The sequence below is a fragment of the Elgaria multicarinata genome, chromosome 22 (genome assembly GCF_023053635.1).
Source record: "Elgaria multicarinata webbii isolate HBS135686 ecotype San Diego chromosome 22, rElgMul1.1.pri, whole genome shotgun sequence".
In the NCBI taxonomy this organism is placed as follows: domain Eukaryota; kingdom Metazoa; phylum Chordata; class Lepidosauria; order Squamata; family Anguidae; genus Elgaria; species Elgaria multicarinata.
The window spans coordinates 2091202-2116480 of record NC_086192.1 but is presented as its reverse complement, the minus strand read 5'-3'; the positions used below and the strand labels follow the sequence as shown (position 1 = coordinate 2116480).

Sequence of the window (25279 nt, the reverse complement as noted above, 5' to 3'; positions counted from 1 at the left end):
AGGAATCAAAATTCGGATGGGAGGAGCGAAAATATGCTGGTAGAAGTTCCTTCAGTGTAGTGACATTTGTGTATGTCTATTGGGTTTTTTTTTTAATCCATTGCTCTTGGTATGAGTCTTGTAGGTCATCATCCTTTTTCAGGTGTCAAAACATCTGCGTCTTTCACCTTGGAAAAATCTGTATCCAAATGACATTTGATAATGGGGCCCCAGAAACTCCTAAGGATCCCAAAAGCAGGAGGGGACTGAAAGGGAGCATCCCTGGGGGTCATTTTCCTGACTCCAACTTCCATCTCTATGTATCATATATATATTTTTAATGAGCCCCAGTGTAGAATGGAGATGGGTCATTTTGAGGTTTCCATTTCACGGGGGAAAACTCCCTAGGACTTCCTCCCCTTCTCTTCCAAAGTGTATATAAAAAGCCACGGGTGACTCTTTCCATTCTAAGCATTTAGCGAATGTGCACTTATCACAGGCGGACACATGAATTCTGTCTTACTGCAACACCCCCAAAGTATTTGACCTAGGTGACTGGGGTTTTGAGAGATCTCCCCACCACCACCTCTTTCCATTACGACTGGTGAATGCTCCAGGTTTATAGCCGGGAGCAGGGAGACCTTTTCACTTCCTGGAGTTGGAGGCCTCTGCCTCTCAGTAGCTCCCTTATCTCTACTGCTTTGCATTCCCATCTGTTTCTCTTATCGGCGCAGGACATCTGTTCGAGTTTCTAATCCGCTTGGACCCTGCTCCTCCTGGTCTCCAGGAAGCGACACCAGGCCCGCCCCCTCCAATGCTGCTGAGTCAGAAACCCATCTTTCTTCATGTAGAAAGGGGCTCCTCCCCACCTGCCCCCCAAAATCTCTGATCTGTTCTCCCCCACGAGAAACTCTTTCTCCCTGCTGCATTAGGTCCTGCTCATCCAGAAACGTTCGCCTCCCGTTCATGGCTTGTTTTGGGTTACACCAGGACCGAGGAAAAGGCAGGCACTCTGCATGTGCTCTGGGGCATTCCGGCTAGAGAAACGGCACTGGGAACATAGGAAGCTGCATCATACTGGCTGGGACCATTTGTCAAATTTATTTATTTATTTATTTATTACATTTCTATACCGCTCAATAGCCAGACCTCTCTGGGCGGTTCACAAAAAGATCAGAATCTCCTAGAACAGCCCTGCTCAGTTTACTCCCACAAGATGTGGTGACGGCCACCCATTTGGATGGCTTCAAAAAGGGGTTGGATAAATTCCTGGAGGAGAATGATCCATGGCTACTAGCCCTGAAGGCTGTGTGCGACCTCCAGTATCCGAGGCAGTAAGCCTGTGTGCGCCAATTGCTGGGGAACATGGGTGGGAGGGTGCTGTTGCACCGTGTCCTGCTTGTGGGTCCCTGGCTGACGGCTGGTTGGCCACTGTGTGAAGAGTGCTGGACTGGATGGAACCTTGGTCTGATCCCGCAGCAGGGCACTTCTGGTATTCTTAATTTGACGCCTGCCAGATGTGTTGGACTGCAACACCCATCATTCCCAGCCGGGAGTGATGGGCATTGCAGTCCAACACATTTGGCAGGCGTCAAATTGAGGAAAGCTGCCTTAGAATCTAAGAGTGCAGCAAGGCTTCACCCCACCATCACCTGAGGCTGGGACATTCATGAGCACGAAGGCGTGGCGTGCTAGTTTTGATTCGGTTATTACGGTGAGGCGTGTGCGGCTCCGTCGTGGTTTCAATCTGGTTGCTGGGGGTTGTTTTTTAAAACAGCATTAGATTAACACATTGCACAGCATTAGATTAACTTCAATCCATTCTGTCCTTACTGTCAGGGAGCCCTGTAGCTTCTTTGGGCTGCACAGATGAACTTCTGCCTGGCAAATCCACTTTCTCTTTAATTCAATTTCATTTAAAGCAGGTTTCCATCTGCCAACGACTCACCCAGGGAGGGGGCCAGCTGGGGCTGATGGGAGTTGCAGTCCCACCAACACCTGGAGAGCCACACGTCTCCCATTCCCAAGAAGAGCAGGGATGCCATTTTAGATTGAACGGCCTTCTTATTCATTTCAGATCAAATGGCAAAATGATTTTTAAAAAGCCTTTTTTGTTGCGGCTGTTCTTGTTACTGTTTTACACTGCCTTGTAGTGAGAGGCGTCTCCCAGGAATAACTGGGTTTATTTAGATGCTGTGTGACTCATGGGACGGGAAAGGACACTGCCACACATGTTGGGGTTGTGCCCTTGAGGGAGATCATTCCCCAAAACAGCTTCATTGACAGAAGAACTGTTTTACATAAGCAGCTGCTGCCATTCTACACCCCCACCCCACCCATGGTGATATATTTGACATCTGGGGTTTGTGTATGTGTTGGAGTTTGTATCAGCCTTCCCCAACCTAATGCCTTCCAGATGTGTCATCCCAACACATCTGGAGGGCACCGCATTGGGGACTGGCGCTTTCAGGGCTTTCCAAAATGTGTAGGTGAGATGAGTTCAATACGAAACTCTTTGTGCGCTAATGTTAAATCAAAAGATCTCCTGCTCAAATTCCCAACACGAATCAGGCTGACAAGACAAAAGCTACGTTCTCCTTGAAGGATGGCAGCAAGAGAGCCCATATTTTTGTTATTTGGAGGCCAGCAGGGGGTTGCTAAAAGGGTAGTGGGTGACAGTGAACTTTTGTCTCTTTTTAAAATGTGTGGAGTAATTCATGGCTCCGGGTGGATTGTGTTGTGTGCCTGTCCAGCAGATTTGCATAACCAAGGGACCTTGTGTGGCAAGTTTTAGCTGAAGCAAGAATTTGCCTGCCGGCTCCTCCCTCCTGCTTCCTATGAACTTTTGCCATCTCTTTCGGTAGAGAGAAGGTGGGGGAGCAAAAGGACACATTGCATTAATGAAAGATACCATCATCATCATCATCATCATTATCATTACATTTATATCCTCCAAGGAACCCAAGGCAGAGTACATAATCCTCCTCCTCTCCATTTTATCCTCACAACAACAACCCTGCAAAGTAGGCTGGGCTGAGGATCTGTGACCGCCCAAAGTCACCCAATGGGTTTCCATGGCTGAGTGGAGACTCAAACCCAGATCTCCTGACTCCCAGTCCAACACTTTAGCCGCTACACCACACTGGTGTACACCATTCAAGTATCGAAAGTCAGAGATGCCGCTTCTGTCTTCTTTGGCTGTACTTTCCCTCCCTAAACTCAGGTGCCTTTCTGAGTGGTAAGGGAAGGACACTCTGGATATGTTCAGAGGTTCTCTTGTTACTTATTCCTCAGCTCTAGGGCCTTAACCCTGAAACTAAGAACTAATTTTGGGGCTGAGCCCCAAGTCCTCCTGCAAAACCTGGAGCTGCCAACTGAGAAACGTCTCTTCCCCTCCCCTTTTTTAAAAATACCAGTGGTTTTTTTTGGTGTGCAGGGAAGAAGACATCGCCTTTCAAAACCGTTCGTTCAACAAGAAAGACATTCTCAGCTAGGAAGAGCTTGGCTTAAAGGCAGCCTTCCCCTCCAGCTATTTTGGACTACAACTCCCAGCATTCCTGACCATTGGCTATACTGGCTGCGGCTGATGGGAGCTGATGTCTAAAACTTCCAGCAGACACCAGGTTGGGGTAGGCTGGTATAGGTTGCATAGTTTAAAGCTCCATACAAATACGGTTACTCATTTCTAATAATAAATGGTACTGTGTGTCTGTCTGTCTATCCATCAATAGTATAGCACCAAGACCGGGAAAGCTAAACACCTGAAACTCAGCATGTATACTAAGGTGTGCACACCTTGGAGCTATTTTTGGTTTTTTTGCATTAATTAATTTTAATTAATTAAAGTGTCCCTGTGTGGGTTGAAAGCCTGTAATACCTTCTTCAGTCACTAGCTGGCAGACTTGCCTAATCAGCACATAGCTTTGCAGTTGGTTGGGAGATGAGTAGGCCAAGGGGCAGAATTAGAGGCCTGCCCCCTCTGCTGTGGGGCGATCCTGCCCCCTCATGAAAGTGGGGGTGGATAGGCCCGTCCCTCAGAACTGTGCCCAGGTGTGGCTTCACTCGGGACAGGCCGGGCACTGTGGGTCCAACTCTGACAACTGCGTAACTTTGAAAGCTTCTAGTAAGAAAGGTCAGGACTAGGAAGGGGCTTTATTATTATTTGCACCGGCTTTTACGTGGTTCTCAGTCCAGTCGGCTAACCACCCCCACGGGGCCGCCTTCGAAAACCAGCCCATCTTTTGCAGCACCAGCTTTGCAGGCACGGGCCCATCAGGTGCGAGGCAGCTAATGCTTTGTGATGAGGCTTCCGTGCAACGTGAGCTCTTTGCAGCCCTTCCTTTTTGCCCCGGGCCATACTAAAACCTGCGTTTTGATTTATTATTATGATTCCTTTTTTAAAAAAAAGAAAACAAAAGGCCTTTGACGTTTGAGCCGCCGCCTCCCTTTGCCCCCAGATGTGAGGCAGAGCTGCTCTTCTCCAAGTTCAAAAAGCGAGACGGGGAGGAGTAAGAGAGGCATCGCCCGACTTCCGTGCCCTTACCTCAGAAAAGCCAACCAAACGCCTCTGTGAAGCTACCCCCATCCGGCAATAGAGCGCCCTGCCTGCCTGCCTGCCGCCGTGGGCCCCCTTTCGGTATCTCGTAGCGAGAGGTAGACGGCTTCTATCCATGGAGGTTCTATGTTGCTGTTTGGGCTGGTAGCCACCAGCCCCCTCCCGAAGCTGCTAATGTTGTGGACTATATTCGGCTCCCCCGGCTTCCTTGGCCGTGCTGATGGGAGCGGAGTTCCAAACAGCCGGAGGGCACCCGGTTGGGGGAAAGCCGTAAGAGAGGGAAAGCCGGCTGGCGCGTAATTGCGCGCGGAGGCTTTGAAGGCGCAATCCTAGGCAGGCTTAGCCCGCCAAAGCACTACAATTCCCAGCATCCCCCAGCTTGTAGGACTTTGGCGGTCCAAGCTTGCCTAGGATCGCGCTTTTAATTGGGGGGAGAGAGAAATCAAAGCTGGGGAGGCGCGCCCGGCTTGGGCCTCCCTGAGCCCGGGAAGCGCGCTCCAGCCGGGACCCGGGGCTGGGCAGGCCGCGGCCGGTCCCCGCCCCGGCGGAGGCGGCTCCCCTTCCTCCTCGTGGCCGGCCAAGGGACCACCCCCGGGGGCCGGGCCGGAGACTGGTTGGGCAGCCTCGCTGTTGCGCACTGCGCGGCGCGCCCGGCGAGGGAGGTGAGGAGGGCGCGCCGGGGACGCCAGAAGCCGGCCTGCCGTCGGAGGCAGCGGCAGCGGCAGCGGCAGGCAGCGGCGAGCTCGGGCAGCAGCTCCGCTCCCGCTCCCTCCTTGGGCGTCCGCCATGCGCCACGCTCCCCGGCCGGCCCCGGGTAGCCCCCGATGACCCTGCGCGGGCTCCGGCGGAGACAGCGAGGCGGAGGTGGCGGCGGGCGCCCCGCTTCCGCCCCGGCCTGCCCCTTTTGCCGCCGCCGCCGCCCCCCCACCATGATCCCCTACTTCTCCGAAGACGCCGTCATCTCGCAGAACGCCATCAACCAGCTGTGAGTACCGGCTCAGGGCAAACGCGCCTTCCTCCAAGCTGGCTTCCTCCGAGGGTGGGTGGGGTTACAAGGCCCATTATCCCTTGTAGGTGGGATGATGGGCCTTGTAGTCTAGCTTAGGAAGGTCGACTGCGCCTCCTCCAAGGGAAAAAGCCAATATATATGTTTATGTCCAAGCGGATCCTCCAATGGCTTGTTCCTTCTCTCCTCCTGGGGCTGCTGCTCTCGGCCCCCCAAATAATCCCCCCTACTTCTCCCTCCAGCCCCAGCGGTGGCTTCCGGAACGGCACAGGGGAAACCGGTTGATTCCGCCCCCTTTCTCTCTTTCCCCCTTGTCCTTTTCTTCCCCCAGTTTGTGCCAGTTTGCTGAAGTCATCTCGGGTTGAGAGCCAAAGCAGGAGAGGATCACGCCGCTTCCTTGTTTCTGATGGTTTCTCTCCCCCTTCCGTCTATTCCCAATTTCCAAACGGAGGTCGTTTTTTGTGGGGGAGAAAGGGATTGAAGAGTGGGCACTCGTGTGTGTTGAAACTTCCCGAGAGGCGAGACCGGGGTGGGTGGAGGGGATGGATTTTGGAAGGTCTCCCCGGCCTGAAACCTTGGAAAACAAGGGAAGATTTGGCAGGGCTGCGTCGGGAGGGATTTTCCTTTGCAAAACAAACTTTTGCGCAAACTGTCCACTTCGAATCGCGCTTCGGTTTATTTCAAATGAAAACATCCTAAAAGCAGCATCCTCCCCGACCCCTCCGAATGTGTTGGATTTCGAGTCCCATCATTCCTAAACAGCCACAGAGGGTGCTTGGTCGGGGCCGGACAGCTGCTTCCAGGTGACCTGAAACACACTTGCTCAGAAGGAAACCTTCACCTTCCTTCACTGGCCGCAAACCCACCCACCCCCATCAGTAAATCGCGCTTTGAGGGTTGTGTTGATGGTACCATGCCCTGGATTTTAGTGGAGATTACTCTCACTCCACTCAAACCATGTATGGGATTGTACCCTTAGCAGGAGCTGATATATATCCTTTTTTAAAAAAATGCTGGTGGGGGGGGGGATTGCGTCTTCCCAAAATAAAGGATCTATTCTAGAGGGCAGGTTGCTACTGACTTCTCAGAGCCTTTCTCAGTGGGTTGGCTCACAGCAGATCTCTGGCTTCTCTGGTTAAAGGTGATCAGGGGATGGGAAATGACAGAGAGAACCCGCTAGCCATACAGTCCTGGGCTGGATTGGTGGATAGTTTGCGTCCTGCGTTTCCACTCCATTCCCGGCTGTGTTGACTCTGAGTTCAGCCCCGTTGAGTCAACCAGACTTTACTCTCGTGACTCAGGTTCAGATCCCACGCTGGTCGCGGAGTTCCTGGCGTGACCTTGGGCCGGTTGCTGCCTCTCAGCCTCGCCTAACTCACGGTGTCGGTGTGAACATAACATTGTGGGAGAGGTGGGTTTTGTTGGGAAGGTCCTATAGCAGCTCTTGGAGGATTATAAACGGGTAAATATAATAATTCTCAGCCATGCTTGCAAATCACATGTGCATCTTCGGAGACTCGCCTCTGGGTACCGCCAGCTACAATGGTGCGACAGGGTGGGTTGGGGGCTACGGGTGCCCCCTTATCCCTTCCCTCCCCAGAGAGATCCGCCTACTGCCTTCACTGTGCATATTTAGATGCTGGGTTAAGACCTTCATTTTCCAGCAGTCCTTTAGAATACAAACTTAGAAATAAGTCCTCCAATTCCCAGCATCCCCCAGCCGGCGCTGCTGAGAGTTGCAGGACTTACTCCTGTCCCAGCATGCATAGCGTTGCACCCAGAATCTTCCCTCTGTTGCTCTGATTATTAACTTTCTTGCTGGCACTTTAATATTTTGAAGACTTCTTAAGTATTTTGATATTTTCAACATCATATTTTTTGCTACTGCATTATTTTGGGGAGGTTCTTCCCCCCCCCCCCCTTTACTGATTGTAAACCACCCTGAGGGCATCTGCCAATTATATAAACTTGATGGATGGATAGATAGGTATTTGGACAACACATAGACTTGAACCGTGCCTGTCAGACTTCTGCTGTTCCCTTAACACCTCTTTTTGGTTCTTAAGTTTGGGCTGATAAAAGCCACAGTGTTTTTCCTGTAACCATGGTCAAATTCTGCCGTGCACGCCCTTCCACAGAATCAGAAGTGCCTGCCTGTAGCACTTTTGCCTGTAGCTGCCTCCTGGGCCTTCTGCTTCCTCCTCCTGGTCACACTCTTAAACCTCTGCAGCTTAGGGGTGGGGAGGGGAAGGGGGGCTGGCTGGCTTGCTGCAGCTATCAAATGTCAGAGAAGACTGTACAGGAATAACTCCTAATAGCTCAGAGTCAGCAAACCAGCTCTTACAGTTCTGGGGCCTTGCAGAGCCTGTCTTTTCCACAAACAGACGCGCTGTCGTCAGCCTCAGTGCAGCGGCTTTTTAATAGCCCTGCCTCTTTCCATCCCAACATTATTCCCCCGCAGCCCCTATACCTTCCATCTGCCCCAACAAAGTCTGGGGTATGGGGTGGCTGCCATGTGGCTTTGCTGGAGTTTGGCAGTAGTAGTTACCTAGTGAGCCACGGACCTTCCTTTTTGCCTGGGCATGGTTTGAAGGCGTATTTCAGGCACGCAGGACAGGCGGTGGGGGGTTCTTTTAGCAGGTGTTTTCCTTCAGATGCCAGGACTGGGAGAAGGGGGCTTAACCTAAATCTCTCGTGTTTTCATCAGCATTCTCGAGGAGATCCCCGGACTCTCGTTTTAGGGGTCCCTTGATGACAAGATCACTATTATATCTTGTTGATCAATTTCAAAATATTTCCATTTCTGTTGAGTAGTGTAATATACACACATGCACACAAACAATTTATAAATAAATTGAATATCAAATGCCACTGTGTGTCTGGCGTTTTACAACGTACAAAAGGACAGTTCTCTGCCCCAAGGAGATTACAGTATAGAATTTGACATAGAAGAAGGGGGCGAAACAGGGAAGCAATGTGGCAGACACCCACCCACCCTAATTTGGTGCCCTCCAGATGGAGTGAACTGCAACTCCCATAATCCCCAGACAGCATGGCCATTTGCTGTGCCAGCTGAGAATGCTGGGTGTTGCAGTCTAGATTGGGAATGCTGCATTCTGCGGTTGTTTCAAGTGTTTTACGCTCAGTCACTGTCCTTTCTTGTTGACCCCATACTGAGAAAAACAGATTTGAGTTTGGGAGAGAATCTTCCCTTTTCAACTTTCCCTAAGCTGGCATGATCCAGATGTTTTGGGCGACAGCTCCCAGGGGTCCCTGGCTTGCTGGCAGGGATGGATGGGAGTCCAAATCCCAAACAAGTGGATGGGGGCATGGCCCTTCCGTTTGGAGCAGCTGGCGTTCCAAACGCAGGAAGCACACCAGCTTCCGGGACTTGCAGGACTCTGGCCTATCTAGCCTCAGTGCTGTGAGATCTGAAAGATTGCCATTCGGGGCGCCAGCAGAAGAGGTTTCGTCCCTTGTTCTAGGAATCCTTGGATCTGTATGATGACGTTCGAGATTTCCTATCAAGAGATTGAGCTTGCGCAGAGCGCCAGGGAAAACACACCTTGCCTCTTGGATGGGATGGCTCCCAGCGGGAACAGAAACCTCTCCCCCCTCCCCCGCTCTCTGCCTTTTTTTATTCAAGTCCTTGCCAATGTCTCTCTTGGCTCCTGGCCTTACGCAGAACAGCAGTCCCTGGTCTGACTTTGCTCTTTTTCCCCTGAAACGCGCGTCGACCCGGGCACAGGCAGCTGAACTCGTCAGTAGCTAGCTGCAGGTATGCCTTCTGTCCTTGCTAATGGCGCATTGGGACTTAATCCGGGTGGAGGGACGCTGAGGGTGCCTTGGGAACCCTTTCGTAGAATGGCCGAAGGTTTTAAAACCTGGCATCCATGTCCAGAATTCGGCGGCGGCGGTTTTGCCTTTTCCACCTCTGCAGGGAAAGTTTTAAGAGCTCCCTGCTGGTATGCCTCTCGAAGAAACCTGGGACAAGAAGTGGCCAGATTTCCTCTGGCGTGCTCGTCTGGGGGACGTTGGCTCACGCGATGCATTTAAATCAAGCTTTCCCGAGCATCCCAGGAGGGTTGCAATTCGTAATTCTGTTTTGGGGGCTCCAGAGTTGCCGCTGACTTCTCCAGGGGTGGGTGGGGGCTGGCTGGTGCGCCGAAGGTTCAAGACTGGCCTTTCTGGATCGGACCAGGCTAGAATCTAGTTCAGGCCTTCTCCAAGCTGGCGCCTTCCAGATGTGTTGGGCTGCAAGTCCTATCATTGGTGGGGAATGATGGGACTTGCAATCCAACACATCTGGAAGGCGCCAGCTTGGAGAAGGCCTGAACTAGATTCTAGCCTTTGCTGTTTTGTCTTCCGCTTGGTGTCTCACAAGCGAGAGCATCTATTTGAGACGGGGTGGGGGGAGTGACGCTTAAGAAAACTGGAACCTGGGTGAGCATTGCCCCCGGTCCAGCTTCCCCTCAACTTAGTGATGTTTTTATTTCTCCTGCTCCCTTCACAGTGGAACTCAGGGTCACAGAAAGAAAATGTCTCGGCAGTAGGTTCAGGGCAGAGGAAAACAAGCTGCGTCTTTGCGCAACGCATAATGCGCTGGGGTGGAATTTGCCGCCCCGGGATGCTATGCTGGTGACCAGCCTAGAAGGCTCTGGACGTTCGCGGAGGAGAATTGTGTTGACGGCTCTTAGCTGTGATAGTTGAGTAAAACCTCCCTGACCCAAGGCAGTGTATCTCTTTTGAGTGCCAGGTAACAAATGCATGGATGGATGTTGCCTCCACACCTTACCCGTGAGTGGCCAGAGGCATCCAGGTCTTTGGGCAGATCTCACCACGTGGCACTTAACGGGTTGGGTATCATGACTGATGTGTCCTGCTGATTTATTCATTTATTTGCAGTGTTCCCCCTTCAGCCCCAAAGAAAAGGCTCCAAGAGCATCTTAGAAAGATTAATAATGTTACATGAGAGCACTCCTCAAGGACTGGAAAGGTTGTCGCAAAGAGGAGGGCCAGAATCTCTTCTCGATCCTCCCAGAGTGCAGGACACGGAATAAGGGGCTCAAGTGACAGGAAGCCAGATTCTGGCTGGACATCAGGGAAAACTTCCTGACTGTTAGAGCAGTACGACAATGGAACCAGTGACCTAGGGAGGTGGTGGGCTCTCCCACATGAGAGGCCTTCAAGAGGCAGCTGAATGGCTATCTCTCAGGGATGCTTTGAGGTGGATTCCTGCATTGAGCAGAGGGTTGGACTCGATGGCCCCTTCCAACTCTACGATTCTATCATTCTGAGTCCGGAAGAGCAGAAGCGAAAAGCGCTGTGGAGGAGGCCCATGGTAGTGGGTTGCAGCGTGTTCCTGTGGCGACGACTTGGCAAGGAGTTGATAGTGGAGGTACAGAGTGCAACCCTGCTCCCCTTGCAGCTATCCCTTTCCTTTCCTGGACCCAGGAGATAACTCCCTCCGTTATCGGAAGAGGAGAAGGAGGAGGTGGTCCTGCTGCATCCTCCACGTGGCCTAAACAATAGATTAACGTCATCTGTGATCTTTATGCGTTTCTATCCGGCTGCGGGATTTGCGATAGGAAAAGTGCGAGGCGGGGGCGACGCATGGTTGTGGTATTTACAAGTCGGCTGGTTCCCTCCTTGAGGGAGAGAGAAAGGTGGTCGTGTTTTTTAACTTGAATTTCTCCTTTCCAAAGTCCTCTGGATACCCTTTTCAGGATGACAACTCTCTCCCCATCCCAAACCCTCGATTTGGGGGGGGGGGATTTAAAACACCTCCTCTTCCTTTTTCTTCCAGCTTTTACTTTGATTTGTGCCCTTTCCTGGACACGCTAGAAAACATTTCCCCCAAGTTTGTGGGTGGGTGGCAGACTCACTCTTGGAAAAACCTATTGTAAGCCAGCCGCAGAACTCTACTGATGGGGTGGCATATAAATGTCATTAGCACATAACTAAAGATTTAGAATCCTGGGGGATTCTAATCACAGATTTCAAAACAAACTGATAATCCCTTTCCGTGAGGATCCGTGAAGGGGAGGCAGTGTTTTGAAATGTGTGTGCGTGTCTACTATTTATTTATTTGCAATATTTATATACTGCTCCCCATTCAATACTTTCAGAGCAGTGAACAAACAGAATCAAAACACATTCAAAATACATTTTTTAAAAGAAACAAAAGTGGTCATTAAGGGAAGGCTTCCTGGAGCAACGTTTTCAGGAGGCTCCAGAAGGGTTACAAAGTTGGTGTTTGCCTGACCTCCAAAGGCAGGGAGTTCCATAGGAAGAGGGCCACCACGCTGAAGGCTCTTCTCCTGCTATTGAGACCCTAAGGGCACAATGCATGTTTAGATGGGAAAAAGTCCTTCACTTCCCAGCATGTCCCATCCAGCACTGGGGTTACTGGGGGATTGCTCAGCTTTGACCCCAGTTTGCGGGTTGACTCAGAAGGCACCCCATCCTTGACAAGACCGCCAGGCAGTTTTGGGGCTGAGGCCTTATTTCTCAACCGTCCAATCAGCATGCTCAATTTTTCAGCGGCCGTAAAATAAAAGATTAGCCCTAAGCAAGTCCTGCGTGGTCAGAAACTGGTTGTTCTCTCTGCCAATGGCTCCTGCTCCCCTTTGGCCTGCTTGTCTGGGTTTTCTTCTTTGGCATTTCTAATCACGTACGTGTGTGTGTGTGTGTGTGTGTGTGTGTGTGTGTGTGTGTGTGTGTGTTTAGTTTTGCCTCTGAAATGTGTTAGCCTCAGCTTTTCCTGTTCTTGGAAGCAAAACAGAGAGGCTTATTTGGAGGGGAGCTGGACTGATTCACACTGTCGGTGGGGATGTGCCGCGTTTGCTAGCTAAATGGAACCACTGCATCCCAAGGCAGGTATGCCTTCGCATCGCACCGGGGAGTGTGGCTCTCCAGGTGTTATTATTATTATTATTATTATTATTTATTTATTTATATAGCACCATCAATGTACATGGTGCTGTACAGATAACACAGTAAATAGCAAGACCCTGCCGCAAAGGCTTACAATCTAATAAAGTTGTAGTAAACAATAAGAAGGGAAAGAGAATGCAAACAGGCACAGGGAAGTGTAAACAGGCACCGGGAAGGGTGAAGCTAACAGTATAGAGTCAGAACAAACTCAAAGTTTAAAAGCTATAGGGAAAAGAAAAGTTTTTAGCTGTGTTTTAAAAGCTGTGATTGAGTTGGTAGTTCTCAGGTGTTCTGGAAGAGCATTCCAGGCATGAGGGGCAGCAGAGGAAAATGGACGAAGCCGAGCAAGGGAAGTAGAGACCCTTGGGCAGGCAAGAAGCATGGCATCAGAGGAGCGAAGAGCACGAGCGGGGCAATAGTGTGAGATGAGAGAGGAGAGATAGGCAGGAGCTAGACCGTGAAGAGCTTTGAAGGTCAACAGGAGAAGTTTATATTGGATTCTGGAATGAATTGGGAGCCAATGAAGAGATTTCAGAAGCGGAGTGACATGGTCAGAGCGGCGGGCCAGGAAGATGATCTTAGCGGCAGAGTGGTGGACAGAGACCAGCGGACTGATGTGAGACGAGGGGAGGCCAGAGAGGAGGAGGTTGCAGTAGTCCAACCGAGAGATAACCAGTGCTTGTTTGCCCAGTGTGTGTGAGAGAGATGTAAAATTTCCGGAAATTTTGAAGCCATGGAAAAAAAACCGGGTTTTCTCTGTTTTTTTTAGGAAAAAATGGAAATTTCCGGAAAAATTGAAATAATGTAATATTAGCACTTTTTACAGATTGAAAGTCACTTTGTTACTTTAGGAACATAAAATGTAATTATGTCCAAGTTGGTTTGCCATAAAATTATTACATTTGGTATATTAAAACTAGTGTATTCAAACAATTATTACAAATTTAATTTACTTTTTTTACTTTTTTTTGGTAACAAATGGAGCTACAAGCTCCTGAACTGTTAGGAACACCTGAACAGTAAGGAACCTCTTTGGTTCTGCCAGTTTATGAGGCGCAGGCAAAAAACAATTTTAAAAAACAATTGAAGAAACCACCAACATTAGTAAGAAGGAAAATTATTTATGTCTCCGCTAGTCCTCCAGTGTCAAGACATAAAGCCCCCATTCCCATAAAAAGAACTGAGAAAAATGGGACACACACACACACACACACCAAGATTCAATGAATATGCATGAAATTTAATCAGACTCATTTTCTGACCTGTAGCTATCAGTATTAGTTTCAGTCTCTGCTTCCATGGAAGTGCCGCCCCCTGGAGGCAGAAATGCATCTTGCTCTTGCATTTGAGAGTTGTAGTCTCAGTTTGCAACCTAGGACTTGCTTGTCCTTGGTGCACAGACATTGTAATAATCTGATACTGTACAGTTTTTAGAAATCATTTGGAGAAGTAAATATCTGAACACCTTGTCTTAAACATTTTATTCATCATGCTAAAATAAAATATCTCGTAATCTGTTTTTTCTTCATTTTCCCCCCAATTTTTCGGGGAAAAAAGGCTTCAGAAAAAATGCGGAAAAAAACGTTTCCCCCCCCCCCCCGAATTTTTCTGGTTTTTTTCTGGGCCTTCACATCTCTAGTGTGTGTACAGGTGTATGTGTGTATGCACAGACATGTGGTTGGGAGGGCGTTGTAACTAGCGGGGTCATATGCAAAGGCCGACAACTGTTTTGTTATCGGCCGACAACTGTTTTTGTGCGTGAGCGCTGTGAATAAAGCAATTGTTTCTTTTCATTTATTACATTTTTGGACCTGCGGTCTTAGGTGGTTTGCAAGGGTTTAAACTCTAAAAATACAATACAACGTCATAATATAAGTCCTTTATGTACAAAAATATCAAAGCATTTTCAACAATCATCATTTGAAATCCCAGGACCTGTGAAAAACTTTTGTGTGTGCAGTCAAACGCCTGCGACTAGAGGGAAGTCTTAGCCTAGCACAGAAAAGGGGATTGTGTTGGTGCCAGGCGGACCTCAACGGGGAGAGCATTTAACAATGGCAGGGGCATTCCAAGGTCCTCTCCCTTGGAATAGGCGCTTGAACGGGGTGCTCAGATGGCGATCATAATATACAGGTAGGTCATCACTCTGAACATTCTGCATTTCAGTTCTCTCTGACCTCAGGGCAGTGTTGGAGCCTTTGCCCACCTCGCCCAACCCCTGAGACATCTTGGACTACAACTCCCAGCATGCTCATCCCTCCCACCCATGAGCCATGCTAGCTGGGGAATGATAGGAGTTGCAGTCCAACGGATCTGGAGAACCCCGGCTGGTTTACGGTGGTGTCGATTTGTTTTACAGCCAGCCAAAGGCCACTTTACAGCATGATAAATTTGTTAACCTTTTCAGCTGCTGCTAGACCCTGGCTTGCTTCGGCTGCTTACCTGGCTGCTACCCCTCTGGGATGCTTTACCGGCGGCCATGATAGGAGTCAACAACATTTGCGATGGAGGTGTCTGTGTGTTGAAATGGGTCGTTGGGGGGGAAGCGTACGAGGCTCTCTGGAGCTCAGCCACGCTTCACACAGGACGGCGTCTACCGTTGCAAGCGCCGTCATGCATCCAGCAGTTGTGCTTACCGTACGAACCGGGAACCGGCCCGCTGGATGTGGTACCCAGGCCCCTGGCCCGGGTGCGGGTCTCACCTTTCATGCTTATGCCCAAAGCTGGCCTTGGGTTCCTGGACATTGGAAGAATTAACCTGTGTAGCACGAACCAAGTTGCAGTCCATTGCCTGAAATCTAACAATAATTGGTGGCGTTTTCTTTCTTCTCCAGTTGTTCTTGTTATGACTTCAGGGTGTTTTTGTTGTTGTTGTTGTTGTTACTGAGCAATTAGAACTCTCTTTAAAATCGAAATTCATAATCTTATCAGCACTCGCTCCTTACTCAATTTCAGGTACACTGTGTACACTTTGATTCAGTTAATGCCGCCTCCGTTCATCGTCTTCCGTTACGTTTACAAGATGCTAAGAACTCCATTGGGCATTTAAAGATCACTTTGTTTTCTTACCTGAGAAGGAAGTTGGGTGGGGTTTTTTGTAGAGTGAAGAGCGACAATCATAATCATTTCTGTGGAACTCGCTTGAGAGATACTTCTGGCGAATGGATTTACATAGACACACCGCTAAGAGCGACTCCTGAACAGCCTCCTTTAAAACATACAAATATATATTGAAATTTGGGGTTGTTTGTTGCAAAACGGTGCCCTCCAACTCCACTTTATTGGGGTTCAAAGAGAGCTCTGCCTTGTACTTTTTTGGCCAAGTTCACTTTTCCTGAGGACACTCTTGCACCCCCCAAAGTGCATCTCGGAGGTGTCCGTTTGGTTGACGTTGCAAAAGAATGCGCTGGATTTGATGGCCGTTTTGTTATTTTGCAGAGCGAGGCTGCGGATGTCCTAAATGCCCCTGTCTCTTCCTAGTTTCCCCCTCCTTCCGGTCAAGCCTGGAGTCCCGCGATGCTGAGTTGCTCCTGGGTGTGACATTGCTTCTTTGTGCAGTTACAGACCCCTGACTGAGCAGTAAGCGGAGAGAAAGGCAGAGCTGAGAAGCGGAGGGAACCAGATGCAGTTTCAGGGCTGTGAATGTGTCGGGGGTCACACGTCCTTGAATTGCAGGGGATAAACCCGCAAAATGCTGCAGCCTAGTATTCTTGACACTGACTGGCAGCAACGGCTCCCTAGCTTTTCCCGCCCGGCCTGCAGGATCGAACTTGGGACCTGCTTTCGAATCCAGCAGACCAGGGGCGCTGAGCTTAGTGGGACTAAAGGCAGTAAGTGCTCGGGTCCCTTTTGAGCAACATCCAACATTCTGGCATAGCTTTCCCAGCTCCAGTCATGTTTCCGTGGGCAGCGCCAGCGACAGTAGCCTCTTGTTCTTCCCCGCGGCTGGACGGAACTCAGGCTCGGGTGGGCAGCACACAGCCCACGCAAACCGTAGAGGCCCGGCAAAGAATCTCAGCTAGCGCACGTGTCTAGCACTTATAAGTTGAGCATAGCCATTCGTCCGGGATGCCTGCCTGCCCGCCGTGTTACAAGCCCTGTAATCTTGCCATATATATGCACGCGTGACCCAATGTGGACCTGGCAGGACGGCCTGCCGTGTCTCTGAATGAGTCGCTGTGCTGGGAGGCCCCCTCCCAATGGGCTGCTACCTCTCTCGCCTCCTCCCACACCTCCTGAGGCCAACCTGAGCAGTCCTTTCTCTCTAACACCCATCTCCCACTTTTCCGCGGCCTCTTTCTGCCACTGCTCCTGCCTTTCCCGGCTGGCAGGGTGGCCCCAGTGTCTGAAGGAGGGGGCATGCTGGATCAGGCCAAAGGCCTCTCTAGCCCACCATCCTGTTCCTTCGGTGGCCGACCAGATGCCTCAGTGGAAGCTCCCAAGAGCTCCTACTGCTCCTCTTCCCCAGCATACTGCCTCTGATCCTAGGGGTAGCCTACAGTCACCCTAGCTAGGAGCTGTTGCTAGTCTTATCCTTGGGCCTTCTGGAGCCTTTCAGGATCGACATAGGTGTGTTGAGCAGCTGCCGCTTTGTCAATCATTAATCTGGGAAGGCTGGAGGTGGGTTTTTCCCTTCTGTTTTTGCCACTCCCCTCCACCGGGACCAATTTCCTGTTTTGCTCTCCTGCAGGGACGACGACGACAACTAAAGTTGCATCTGGGTGCGTTTTCCCCCCTTGGAGGCGAGTGGCTGCCTTACGTCATCCCACCATCCCAAATTCCCATCATGCCCTGAGCAGGCCTTGGTCTAAACCAGCCTTCCTTCCCCAACCTGGAGCCCTCCAGATGTGTGGGTGTGTGGATGGGTTACATCTCCAGTCATCAGCGGGTTTCACTTATCAGTTCAAATGTCAGCTTTGGGTTGGGGAGGGGAGAGACTTGCCAGGGCATGCTGAGCTGGCTGAGGATGATTGGTGTTGTAGTCCGACACACCTGGCGTGTACAGGGCTGGAAGAGGCTGTCTTACGTGATGACTGGGAGCAGTTTCCAGTAGTCTGCTGCCTGCCTTCCCTTCCGCCTCTCCACCCGGTATTTCCTAGCCTTTACTGTTGAGTGTTTTCCTGCACTCAAATGGACTAGAAACTTAGAATCATAGAATAGCAGAGTTGGAAGGGGCCTCTAAGGCCATCAAGTCCATTCCCCCGCTCAATGCAGGGATCCACCCTAAAGCATCCCTGACAGGTGGCTGTCCATTGGATGTGTGCGATTTCTAAACAGCATCTGATTATTCCCTCGGAAGCCTGATCCAGCTTTTGTTAACTCTGAAGGACGCAGGGGACCCTTTCTCATGTAGTTTGCATACCGACTTGGTTGGGAGGCGTTTTCGAGGCGGGGCCCGCTCCCTGAAACCGCACACCCCGGCTTAAGCCGGCTCTTGCTCCTCTTATGTAAAACATCTATTCTTGGCCTCCACCTGTGGCTCGCAGCTCGCAGGCCAACCTTGGCTCCGCGCTTGGCTCGCCTTCTATTGCCCTCCTGCCGTTGCCACAACACGGCCGGCTGCCTGTTTGCTCAGCGCTGCCGTTTTGCTTTCTGTGCGCCCCCCCCCCCCCCCCGCAGCCCTGGCCGAGCGATTCGGAGCGGCCCGGGCCTTTGGGGAGGGGAGGGATCCCTGCAGTGGCTAGAATGAGACTGAGAACCAGTGTGGGACTGAGAATCTCAGTGTAGAATGAGACTGAGAAGCGCAGAGTGTCAGACTGGGAGACAAGAGATCCGGGTTCTAGTCCCCACTCAGTCACGGAAGCTCACGGGGTGACTTTTGGGCCAGTCACAGCCCAGCCTACCTCACAGGGTTGTTGTGAAATAGAGAGGAGGAGGATTATGTACGCCGCCTTGGGTTCCTTGGCGGGAGGAATGTGGGATATAAATGTAATAAGTAAATAGAAAGAACCCTTGGGAGCAGACCTGACCTGCCGGAGGAAGAAAGCGGATAAGCCATGGATGGTTTGCGACCCAAAAAGCAGACTGTGCCGGCACCATTTCCTACGTTCCGCCGGAGCCTGAGAAGCATTTGCTAAGTGATGTCACAATCTTCCGAGGCCGCTGCTCCTGCTGGTGCTGAGGTTCTCCCTCTGCGTAGAATGCCGATGCTGGGTGGCGAATGGCAGCGCGTGCGCGAGAAGCCGCTGGAGCGAGAATGAGGCGCAGAGGACGGGCGTGGAAGGGAGGGGGAGTGCTGTGTGTCGCAGCACCTCTGCTACCCCCAAGTAACTCCGACCCTGAGGGGTGAGCTGGCCCCGACCCGACCACCTCGTCACCATGCCATCTGCGCCCCCTTGAATTTGCTTCTCTGCCTGCCCTCCTTTTTTTCTTGCTCCTCTACCCCTGGCCAAGCTGGTCCGTGGGCCTAGGCTGGGCTGTGTGAGCGAGACCCACGCCCTCCCTCTCCGGCTTGAGTTTGCTTTGGAGGATGTTGCGTTCGATCGGGCTGCAGGTGAGGTGTGGTCTTTGTCCGGCCTCCTCCGGCCTCCTCCATCTCGGCCTTGGAGGATTTTTCCACCCTGGCCTGCAGCTTGCGCAACGAAGCAGCACCCCGGGAAGTGTGGCCATGGCCGCATTATCGCGTTGGGCTGTTTTTCAGGAGCGACTTGTGCTTGTCCTAATCTCTCTCTGTCTCTCTCTCTCTCTCTCTCTCTCTCTTCCTGAGAAGAGAAACAAAACTCCCTTAAGCCGATTGAGTTGCGCCTGATTGTGGCTTTTGGAAGAAAGAAAACCCACCCACACCTGTTTGATTTTGCAGGCCTAGGGTGGGGCTAGGCGAAAGGAGGCAGGAAATTCCCAAACGTAAACCAACAGTGCTTACATCTTCCTTACTTTCTCTCTCTCTCTCTCTTCAACAAGGATTTTGGAACACCTTTCAGCAGGGGGGGGGGGGGGCGGCATTCCCATGGTGGGCGTGGCCAAAGGGGGGCAGGGTTAAAATGCCAGCCAATTCAGCTTAAAGCTGTTACTGCTAGCAACCTTTTAGAGTTGAGTGGGGGAACTTCACAACGTTTGGAAGACCACCAAATAATCAGGGCGGGGAGAAAGCGGGGATAAAAAGGGGCTGTGTCTATATGTGCAGTCCCGTCCCCCCCTCCCAATTCTAAATGGTTGAAATGTCTCTCGTAAAACTGAGCAGCTCAGTTCAGACAACACGTTGGTCAACACAATGTGAAAACGCCACTCAACGGTTGAGTTCCTAGGGGCTGCTCCCCCCACACAACGTGTTCTAACTCTGCTGTTGTGTGACTGTGGGTTCTCGTGGAGTTAAGTAAAATCCTCCTCCTTCTCTCCTCCCTTGGTCCTCCCAATGGTATCCCATCAGCCATTGCTGCAAAAAACCCACAAACCACCAATCCTGGCAGCTCTCCTAGAGCGGCACTCGCTCCTTTCGCCGCTCTTGCCAGGGAACTCTGTAGCTAGTTGGGAAAATCAACTCAATGCAACAGAGAACTCGACGGAGCCCACCACACAACGGTTGTGCGGGAACTCTCCTCTGCACAGTGTGGATATTCAGCATGGAGTGTTCCCCCCACCCCCCAAAAAACCCCACCGTTGCATGGCGTTTTCCCACCGGACAGCACGTTTCTCAACGGTGGTGTAAAAACTCCACCGTGGAGTTCTCAAACGTGCTGTCTGAACTGAGCCAGTGACTGGGTTGAAAGAACGCTGTAGAATCGCTGTAGAACCGATGGGCAGCGGAGGTGGGGAGGGTTCTCCTTCACAAGGGTTTGGACCCGAGATGTCTGCAAACGGAGGGAGCCCTTCCCTCGCTGCTTTGCAGCAGCTTCCCTTCTCTGGAGCCCGACTCTCGAGCCTTGAATTGCTGCCGCGCACACGCGCGCCCCGTCATCGGTCTGCTTTTGTCGGAAACGGCCCACGTTGAATGATGGATGGAAATTTCTCCCAGGAGTGAAAGTGCTCCTGGTAAACCGATCCCCGCCCGGGGAGCCGGCAGTAAAGAAGGAGGCATTTCCATGCTGAGGGCTGGTTCTATTGACTCCGGGCATCAGGTGTCTCTCTTTACGGGAGGCATGGGGCTGAGATTTGCAGGGCGGTGACAGTATCAGAGTTCCCACAAGAAGGACCCTACTTCCACATCTACTTATTTGTTTATTTTCCTCTTCCCTCCCTGTTCCTTTTTCCTTTCATGTTGTGTCTTTTTCTAGATTGTAAACCCGCGGGGCAGGGACTGTCATATTTTACTGATTGATTGTAAAAAACCCTCTCTTTTTTTTGGCTGAGTAGCGGGATAAAAATGCTTCAAAGAAATAATAAGATTTATTTCAACTGGCAAAGCCAGCCGGATTGCTTTAGGAGACAGGGTGGGAGGGGGCCATTTTCCGGAGTGGCTAAGGCCTTTTATGGGAGCTGGTAGCCCAGCATCATTTCTGTGGGTGCCTGGAGAAAGGCCCTGCTATTCTGACACGTGTCCCTTATTCTTTTAAATGCAGCTTGTTCAGAGGCGTGTTTTGACTTCCAAGTGTTATAGCAAAAGAAAGAGGGGAGAAGGGGGGAAAAGGCGAGATAGCCAATAATGTCGGAGAACCACTCAGAGTAGAGTGGTCTTCCAGATGTTTTGGACAACAGCTCCCATCATTCTCCAGCCAGGCAATTTCGAGTTTGCAGTATCAATCTATAGCATTATGGCCTCAGTACTGGAACATGAGAATATCAGAAGAGCCCTGAGGCTGGATCAGACCGAGGGTCCATCTAGGGCAGCACTCTGTTCACACAGTAGCCAACCGGCTGTCAACAAGGGACCCACAAACAGGACATGGTGCAACTGCACCCTCCCACCCATGTTCCCCAGCAACTGTTGCTTACTGCCTCAGATACTGGAGGTAGCACATAGTCATCAGGGCTAGTAGCCGTGGATAGCCTTCATTTGAACCCTGTCTGGGCCCTCGATCCCCCCTGAGTGGCCTCTGCCTCAGTTCCCCTGCCTGGCATAGGACCAGCCAAACACACCCCGTTTCAAGGCTACTTCTTGGAGCAGAGCACCATAAATCCTCATCAAGGATCTGGGTCATTAAAATCAAGCATTTGATGGATGCCGCCTTCTTTAGTTTCCACTATCGCTACTGTTGGGCGCCGATTCTTTCTCTTTCTCTCCCCCCCCCCCCCCCCACTAATAAAGAAGAGAAACATTTGTATCTGAAACGCATTTCCCTTCGTCGAGAGGGGATGGCGGCTGCTTTTGCTGGCACTTTCACATTTTTGGTTAGGCTGCAGGGCCCTCCATGGCAACTCCGAGAGGTGGCCGGGCTGGTAGCCTGGGTTACGGCAGACCTTGCCGCGGCGCTCAGCAGGCCTCGAGGCTTCCAAATGGAAATGGGGTGTGTGTGTGTGGGGGGGGGAATTGGGCATGCGCCTCCCCGTTTGGCTTTTGCACAGTGCACTTTGGCACTGGGTAGAAATTGGCCTTGCAGTGGTCTGTTGTGCTCTAGGCACGCTTGAGCGTTGCCAGGTAGCCAGCTGGTTTATTGAGCATGTTATGTGATTGGACTTGTAGCACGCTCCCATCCTTAAGGGCTCCAGGTGGGCTAACAAATTTTAATTTATCCCCGGCCGGCTAAAAGCCGACTCAAGTAAAAATGGGAAGTTGTGCAAGCGTGTGCTTTGGCCGGTCTCCAAGAGGGCCTAATTTCCTCCGCGGCTTTCAGAATCCCTCTTCCCTTGGGGTGTGACGTTACAGCAGGAGCAGGCGAAGGCTTGGTCCGTATCAGCTCTTAGATTTAAGCGTTTTGCAGCAGCCCGGCCAGGATTTCTGGACCTCAATGACCCACAGGGGCTTTTCTCACCCACCCCTCTGAATTTGGCGGTCAGAAACGGAGGGGTGTGTCTCGTGGGGGAGGTCGTGAGCTCTGTTCTGGGGCTGCCCACGCATTCCTGGGCTCAGAGGCACCCTGTTCCTTAATTCCAAACGTGGGGCTCCGACACTGATGGGGCGGCGAATCCGCTCCAGGTTGTCCCAACCAGGGGCTTGTTGGCTCATGCTCTTGTAGGCTTTGCCACCGTCCCGCCTTTCTGACGTCGGTGCGGGAGGCTTGATCCAACACTTGGGGGCCCTGCGCGCCGGGCTTCTCCTGCCTCTTCCTGGGTCGCCCCCTGGGATGGCGAATTTTGGCTGAGCCAAAGAGCATCCGTTGCATTTCTCCGTCGAAAATCCTGCTGGTGGCGGATTCCCCTCTGGTGTCTAATTTGAGCAAGGGCCAGTGGAGCTGTGTGGATCTTCTTTTTCTCTCTCTGGCATACTTCCCCTAAATAGAGTGAGTCCTGGGCGTCTCGACTAATATGGGGCTGGACGGTGCCCTGGCCTGGTTGACTCGGTGTGACAGTCCTATTCGGAGGGTCCGGAGCACCTCTTTTGGACGCTTCCGCAGTTAGCCAGAAGTGCTCCACCATTTTTAGCCTCTCGCCTGCTTTTTTGAGGCATGCTTCCATATGGTTGGACTGTAGGACATCACCAGCTGAAGGAAGTGTTTTTAAATTTGGCTGGAGAGGCCTGGCTGGCAGGTGAAAGTGCACACCCACTCTCCCAAAAGCACCCTTCCCCAAGCTGGTGCCCTGCAGACATGTCGGATGACAATTCCCATAATCCCCCAGGCAACAGCTGGGAATTGTCATCCGACACGTCTGCAGGGCACCGGCTTGGGGAAGGGTGCCCCAAAGTCCACTATCCTGCCTGTCTGCATTGTGTTATGACCTGCAGAGTCCTAGTTCCGATTCTTGCCTGGTCACCCATGGTGAGTAGAAATGACCTCCAGGTAACCAGGTCAATGAGCTTCTCCAATATCATGCAATGGGCAGGCAGGCTGCTACAAACATTAGGACTGTCGCTTAACACAGGAAGCCAGCCTTCGACTGGGTCAGACTCCTTGACCGTCCAATCCAGTAATGTCCATCTGATTGGCAGCAGCTCACCCTTATCTCTTGGGTGCTTGGGAAAGTGCGGTTTCTAAGTGATTGCAGAAAAAAATGAGGGCTCTTCCTTAACCTTTTTCAGCCTGGAGTTGGAAAACAGGTTTCCATCCAATGGGTGGTGGGAGGCTGTTAGCGAACCAGCGTCTTTGGGGGTTTTCTTTTTCTTTGTTTGCAAATTTCCCTATTGTAACTCCACAAGTACCTAGGTGTGTCCAGGTCGGCCGTAAAAAAAAAGTAACCTTTATACTCCCTCTCTTCTTTCTTCCTTTGAGTTTCTCTCTTCCTCTTTCCCCAAGAAGCAGCTCTAGGAAAAGTGACTTCATGCCTTATTATTATTATTATTATTATTATTTATTTATATAGCACCATCAATGTACATGGTGCTGTACAGATAACACAGTAAAACAGTACAGATAACACAGATAACACTGTGCCTTGGGCACAGAAAACGAACGGTGGGTGATTCAGGGCCGGCAAAAGGAAGGACTTCTTCACATTGCGCAGAGTTAAAGTATGGAATTCGCTTCCACAAGATGGAGCGATGGCCACCTCTTTGGATGGCTTTAAAAGGGGGTTGGATAAATCCATGGAGGAGAAGGCAATCAGTGGCTGCTAGTCCTCATGGTTTTATGCTGCCTCTGGGATCAGAGGTAATACGAACACCGGTTGCTGGGGAACACAGATGGGAGAGGGGGTGCTGTTGCACTCCTGCTCTACATGTGGACTTCCCAGCTGGGTGGCCACTGTGGGGACAGAATGCTGGAATAGGCAGGCTTACATGATGATGCTCCTCCATTTTATCCTCAAATCAACCCTGCTGGGTAGGCCAGGCTGAGAGTCAGTGACTGGCCCAAAGCCACCCAGTGAGCTTCATATCAGAGTGGGGTCTAGAACCCGGATCTCCCGAGTCCCAGTCCAACACTCTGTGGCCACACTGGCACTACGTTGTGCAGGATTGGCCGATGATCTAACTCTGTCTGAAGCAATGAGCTACGATTACTCATTTTTGCTGCCGTCAGCTCCTACAAGTTGAGAAAAGACGCAAATTCCTGCCACCTGGTTGAGCCCGGATGGCTCTTCCCAGAAATGAGTCTCTGTTGGGTTTGTCAGGTAACAGTCACTGTTTCCTCTCTCTCTGTTCCCAAAGGGAACTTTGCAGCAGTTTGCCCGAGCAGAGTTGTTTTTGCAGGCTGAATAACCCATGCAGTGAATTGCATCGGGCCCAAATCTGGTGCCGCGCTTGCTTCCCCCCTTGCGCAACTCCGCCAGAGTTTGCTCTGGCTACCTCGCCGCATGGCAATTGGAGCCTGTAAAGCCCCCGCTGCTCTGGTGCTGTGCTGCTCTGAGCCCTTGCGGTTGGGCAGCTGTTGACGTCGGGCAGCTGTGTGCTAGCTGACGCGACTTTCCCACACTCGGTGAGGCTTGACTTCCCTTCTCGGAACCATCAACTTCCCTATTCTCGTTCACCGGCTCAGGGTTGACCTGGCCTCGCTTTCTCCGTTCCCTTTCGGTGTCCCTCTGCTACTTCAGGCCCCCTCTACTGTCTTTTGACGTAGGCACAGACCTTTGTTTGCCCTGCCGTTTAAGGGTAAAATTCTGTGCCCTGCGTAGATTGTGCACAATGAAGCCAAACGCTCTTGGGTTTTGCATCACTCCGCAATAAATGACTTGAGTAACTGTTCGCCTGCCCTGGGAGAAGAAGGGGGAAAGGAGAGGGGCGAAGTACCCGACCGCAGGCGGTGTTCGCCGCCCCCTCTGGCCTTGGGGATTTCACCCGGCTTCCGAGCACATCTTTCTACTCATGAGGCTAGAAACTTAAAAATAAAGAATGAGAG

General features: G+C 51.3%; 1 protein-coding gene across 4 annotated transcripts in view; it reads left to right on the top strand.

Annotated features, from left to right (window-relative positions):
* SSH2 (slingshot protein phosphatase 2) overlaps window positions 1–25279 on the top strand; it is a 101141-nt gene that overhangs the window by 34363 nt on the left and 41499 nt on the right. For 2 of the 4 annotated variants that reach the window (XM_063146553.1, XM_063146551.1), the window contains exon 1: window positions 5276–5519. The exons of 1 other annotated variant lie outside the window; for it this stretch is intronic. In XM_063146553.1, the coding sequence (XP_063002623.1) occupies window positions 5359–5519 (161 nt within the window). In that variant the 5' untranslated portion in view covers window positions 5276–5358. Of the gene's footprint in view, window positions 1–5274; window positions 5520–25279 lie in introns of those variants that run through there. One more of the 4 variants, XM_063146550.1, reaches the window with a different exon arrangement.